At 47.9% G+C, this 6,067-nt stretch overlaps 1 protein-coding gene across 1 annotated transcript in view; it reads left to right on the forward strand.

Moving 5' to 3' along the window:
• Window positions 1-5,490, forward strand: part of xrcc2 (X-ray repair complementing defective repair in Chinese hamster cells 2) — a 34,079-nt gene extending 28,589 nt beyond the window's left edge. Inside the window, exon 5 of the mRNA XM_056434637.1 lies at window positions 445-5,490. Coding sequence (XP_056290612.1) covers window positions 445-742 — 298 coding nt within the window. The 3' untranslated portion in view covers window positions 743-5,490. The remainder of the gene's footprint in view (window positions 1-444) is intronic.
• Window positions 5,491-6,067: the final 577 nt, after the last annotated feature.

Raw genomic sequence — 6,067 nt, forward strand, 5'->3', positions numbered from 1 at the left:
TTGAGGGCCGCCATGATGCTGATGGTGGTTCTTGACACATTTGAGGAGGTTCATGGAGACTTTGGGTGTCTCTTGTGGTCATTAAGGAGGTTCATTGGGAGGTTTTTATTGTTATTGGGGGGGTTCTATAGGTCTTTCTAGGGTTCAATGAGATTGTTTGGGGTCCCTTTTAGGAGCTTTCAGAATATTTTATTAGAATGTAGTTTTTCTTTTGGAGGGGGGGTTTGAACAGAAGTGTTGGGCAACGTTTTCATCAACATCATGCAAGCACCAAAACGAGTGAATGCTATTCAACTCTCCAGTCGAGTCCCTCACAGTTGAAGAACCAAACCTGTTCTGGAGGAACATGATGGAACACACTGCATGCTGGGTTCACTATTAAACCTGTAAGTAGTTGACATCTTTCTTGGATGAATCAGTCTTTTCTGTGGCTCCTCCTCTTAGGAATTATAGAATCACTGTCTTCGCCACCTGCCACGCCATCAGGAGGAGCTACAATGGCGCCTCCTGCTCTGACTCCGGCCGGCCGTACCTCTGTCGGCCCTGGCAGCGGCTGGTTACCCACCGGCTGCTGTGCTCCAGGCAGGAGGCTGCGAACAACATGGCCGCCACAGCAGGAAGCAGCACGGAGAAAAGCAGCCGGCCGGTCTTCACCGTCCACTGCACCTCCTCTGGCTCCGAGGCCAAGGCTTACAGCAGCACCTCCTTCCACGTGACCGAGAGAGGAGTGAAGTTCATCTGAGCTCACAGAACATTCAACATGTTATTGATTGTTGTTCTTTTAAAATTAATGTGTAAATACATTTGTCAAATGTCTATAAAGTAGTGATCCAGGAGGTGTAATTGTGTTTGTCAGGCCTTTTACTACACAGCTACAAGGGTATCTAACCCTAACCCTCACTTAACCCTAACCCCATCGGGTGTCTCTAGTGGCCCATCGGGTGTCTCTAGTGGCCCATCGGGTGTCTCTAGTGGCCCATCGGGTGTCTAGTGGCCCATCGGGTGTCTAGTGGCCCATCGGGTGTCTAGTGGCCCATCGGGTGTCTCTAGTGGCCCATCGGGTGTCTAGTGGCCCATCGGGTGTCTAGTGGACCATCGGGTGTCTAGTGGACCATCGGGTGTCTCTAGTGGACCATCGGGTGTCTAGTGGCCCATCGGGTGTCTAGTGGACCATCGGGTGTCTAGTGGCCCATCGGGTGTCTCTAGTGGCCCATCGGGTGTCTAGTGGACCATCGGGTGTCTCTAGTGGACCATCGGGTGTCTAGTGGCCCATCGGGTGTCTCTAGTGGCCCATCGGGTGTCTAGTGGACCATCGGGTGTCTCTAGTGGCCCATCGGGTGTCTAGTGGCCCATCGGGTGTCTCTAGTGGCCCATCGGGTGTCTAGTGGCCCATCGGGTGTCTCTAGTGGACCATCGGGTGTCTAGTGGCCCATCGGGTGTCTAGTGGCCCATCGGGTGCTCTATAAGTCTCTTAGGTCAACTCCTTATTATCAGGCTGCTCTAATAAATCTCTTAGGTCCCTCCAGTTGATCCAGAATGCTGCAGCTCGTGTTCTCACTAAACTAAGAAAAGAGATCACATCACTCCTGCACTAGCTGCTCTGCACTGGCTCCCAGTAAAATCAAGAATCACTTTTAAAATTCTTCTCTTAACCTACAAAGCCTTGATTGGTGATGCACCATCATATCTTAAGGAGCTTGTAGTACCATATTGCCCCACTAGAGAGCTGCGCTCACTAAATGCGGGACTACTTGTAGTTCCTAGAGTCTTAAAAAGTAGGAGGAGCCAGAGCCTTCAGTTATCAAGCTCCTCCTCTTTATGGAACCAGTTTCACCTTCAGTCCTGGAGGCAGACTCCGCCCCCTCATGTAGACTGAAGACTTTCCTCTTTGACAGAGCTTATAGTTAGGGCTGAATCAGGTTCACCTGGTCCAGACCTGGAGACGCTGCTATAGGCTGAGAGCTGCTGGGGGACGTTTAGGATACACTGAGCTCCTCTCTCCTCTCTCCTTATGGATGCTTAGGATACACTGAGCTCCTCTCTCCTTAAGGACGCTTAGGATACACTGAGCTCCTCTCTCCTCTCTCCTTAAGGACACTTAGGATACACTGAGCTCCTCTCTCCTTATGGACGCTTAGGATACACTGAGCACCTCTCTCCTTATGGACGCTTAGGATACACTGAGCTCCTCTCTCCTTAAGGACGCTTAGGATACACAGCTCCTCTCCTCTCTCCTTAAGGACGCTTAGGATACACTGAGCTCCTCTCTCCTTATGGACGCTTAGGATACACTGAGCTCCTCTCTCCTTAAGGACGCTTAGGATACACTGAGCTCCTCTCTCCTTAAGGATGCTTAGGATACACTGAGCACCTCTCTCCTCTCCTTAAGGACGCTTAGGATACACTGAGCTCCTCTCTCCTTAAGGACGCTTAGGATACACTGAGCTCCTCTCTCCTCTCTCCTTAAGGACGCTTAGGATACACTGAGCTCCTCTCCTTATGGACGCTTAGGATACACTGAGCACCTCTCTCCTCTCTCCTTAAGGACGCTTAGGATACACTGAGCTCCTCTCTCCTTAAGGATGCTTAGGATACACTGAGCTCCTCTCCTCTCTCATTATGGACGTTTAAGATACACTGAGCTCCTCTCTCCTCTCCTCTCTCCTTATGGACGTTTAGGATACACTGAGCTCCTCTCCTCTCTCCTTATGGACGTTTAAGATACACTGAGCTCCTCTCTCCTCTCCTCTCTCCTTAAGGACGCTTAGGATACACTGAGCTCCTCTCTCCTTAAGGACGTTTAGGATACACTGAGCTCCTCTCTCCTCTCCTCTCTCCTTAAGGAGGTTTAGGATACACTGAGCTCCTCTCTCCTCTCCTCTCTCCTTATGGACGCTTAGGATACACTGAGCACCTCTCTCCTCTCCTTAAGGATGCTTAGGATACACTGAGCTCCTCTCTCCTCTCTCCTTATGGACGCTTAGGATACACTGAGCTCCTCTCCTCTCTCCTTATGGACGCTTAGGATACACTGAGCTCCTCTCCTCTCTCCTTATGGACGCTTAGGATACACTGAGCTCCTCTCTCCTTATGGACGCTTAGGATACACTGAGCTCCTCTCTCCTCTCTCCTTAAGGATGCTTAGGATACACAGCTCCTCTCTCCTCTCTCCTTAAGGACGCTTAGGATACACTGAGCTCTCTCCTCTCCTCTCTCCTTATGGACGCTTAGGATACACTGAGCTCCTCTCCTCTCCTCTTATGGATGTTTAGATGTTTAGGATACACTGAGCTCCTCTCTCCTCTCTCCTTATGGATGCTTAGGATAGACTGAGCTCCTCTCTCCTCTCCTTAAGGACGCTTAGGATACACTGAGCTCCTCTCTCCTGATGGATGTTTAGGATACACTGAGCTCCTCTCTCCTCTCCTTAAGGATGCTTAGGATACAATGAGCTCCTCTCTCCTCTCTCCTTTTGGACGTTTAGGATACACTGAGCTCCTCTCTCCTTATGGACGTTTAGGATACACTGAGCTCCTCTCTCCTTAAGGACGCTTAGGATACACTGAGCACTTCTCTCCTCCTCTCTCCTTAAGGATGTTTAGGATACACTGAGCTCCTCTCTCCTCTCCTCTCTCCTTAAGGACGTTTAGGATACACTGAGCTCCTCTCTCCTATCCTCTCCTTATGGACGCTTAGGATACACTGAGCACCTCTCTCCTCTCTCCTTAAGGATGCTTAGGATACACTGAGCTCCTCTCTCCTCTCTCCTTATGGACGCTTAGGATACACTGAGCTCCTCTCCTCTCTCCTTATGGATGCTTAGGATACACTGAGCTTCTCTCCTCTCTCCTTATGGATGCTTAGGATACACTGAGCTCCTCTCCTCTCTCCTTATGGATGCTTAGGATACACTGAGCTCCTCTCTCCTTAAGGACGCTTAGGATACACTGAGCTCCTCTCTCCTTATGGACGCTTAGGATACACTGAGCTCCTCTCTCCTCTCCTCTCTCCTTATGGACGCTTAGGATACACTGAGCTCCTCTCTCCTTATGGATGCTTAGGATACACTGAGCTCCTCTCTCCTCTCTCCTTATGGACGCTTAGGATACACTGAGCTCCTCTCTCCTCTCCTTATGGACACTTAGGATACACTGAGCTCCTCTCTCCTCTCCTTATGGACACTTAGGATACACTGAGCTCCTCTCTCCTTATGGACGCTTAGGATACACTGAGCTCCTCTCTCCTCTCTCCTTATGGACACTTAGGATACACTGAGCTCCTCTCTCCTGTCCTCTCTCCTTATGGACGTTTAGGATACACTGAGCTCCTCTCTCCTCTCTCCTTATGGACGTTTAGGATACACTGAGCTCCTCTCTCCTCTCTCCTTATGGACACTTAGGATACACTGAGCTCCTCTCTCTCCTCTCTCCTTATGGATGCTTAGGATACACAGAGCTCCTCTCCTCTCTTCTTATGGACGCTTAGGATACACTGAGCTCCTCTCTCCTCTCCTCTCTCCTTATGGACGTTTAGGATACACTGAGCTCCTCTCTCCTCTCTCCTTATGGACGCTTAGGATACACTGAGCTCCTCTCTCCTCTCTCCTTAAGGACACTTAGGATACACTGAACTCCTCTCCTCTCTCCTTAAGGACACTTAGGATACACTGAGCTCCTCTCTCCTTATGGACACTTACGATACACTGAGCTCCTCTCCTCTCTCCTTATGGATGTTTAGGATACACTGAGCTCCTCTCTCCTCTCTCCTTATGGATGTTTAGGATACACTGAGCTCCTCTCCTCTCTCCTTATGGATGTTTAGGATACACTGAGCTCCTCTCTCCTCTCTCCTTATGGATGTTTAGGATACACTGAGTGTCATCGACCCTATGAGACGACATAGATCCTATCTGCTGATGGATCATCGAGGTCTGGGTCATGGAATTCCTGCTACCGACTACGCCACTGTCCTGTTGAGACTCCGCCCACTGTTGAGACTCCGCCCACTCCTCTCTACCTCCATCTGATGGATGGTGGAGGTCTCCATCGTGGAATATGCCTCCTATGAACTATTCATACACTCTGTCACATTCATTGAATGTATTTTAACTCTAATCTGTCCTTCTGGTCACATGACATCTATTGTTCTGTCCATCCTGGAGAGGGATCCTCCTCTGTTCTCTCCTCAAGGGTTCTGACCTTTCCCCCTGAAGGGTTATTTGGGAGTTGTTCCTGATCCCATGTGAGGTCAAAGGTCAGGGATGTCTATGTGTACAGATTGTAAAGCACTCCGAGACAAATTTGTGAAATTGGGCTATACAAATAAACTGAATTGAACGTAAATTAAATGTAAAAAAACCCGATAACATTATTTTTGCCGTCACAAGGCAAGCACCTATTGCTCGGCGCCACTGATTAAATGTAATTGCATCAGCTGTAGGGGGTAACATTATTGTGAAAGTGAATAAATTATGGTTATTTTACTTTTTAATAGGTGTTCCTATGAAAAATGTGTTTCTTTCTTCATGTAAATGTGTTCAAGCCTTGACTGTCATCATGCATGATTTTTTTTGGAAGGATTGGATGAGTTTAAGCAATAGTTTTTAACAAAGAAATCACAGAAAGTAGGCAATTATTGCCAGTGATAAAACGTCAATTTTTTTTCACAGTGTTCATTGTTCAAGTCTTGAGATTCTAGAAAACTGATTTGAGCCAATTATGTTGGCGTTTTGTGGGAGAAATCCTTCGATATATAAAAGTAAAAAATGGCAAATTCAAGCAAAAAACGGCCAACTTTGGCGAATTGTTGTAGCGCCCCCTATAGTTCAAATAGTGCGCAATTTGCTGTGTATGTTCCATGATGCATTCTGCACATATCCTGTAAGTTTGGAATGTTTAGTCCCAATAGTGTTGAGGTTATGAGCATTACAAAACAAGACATGCCCCTAAAATGTTTGTTGGGCCATAGATACTTAACACAATGAGATATTTCAAAGAGGATGATAGATCCTAGGTCATATAGCTTCAATCATCATTATCTCCAATAGAGCGTATTCACGTGAAGTCAG

Source organism: Pseudoliparis swirei, chromosome 16 (genome assembly GCF_029220125.1).
Source record: "Pseudoliparis swirei isolate HS2019 ecotype Mariana Trench chromosome 16, NWPU_hadal_v1, whole genome shotgun sequence".
NCBI lineage: Eukaryota > Metazoa > Chordata > Actinopteri > Perciformes > Liparidae > Pseudoliparis > Pseudoliparis swirei.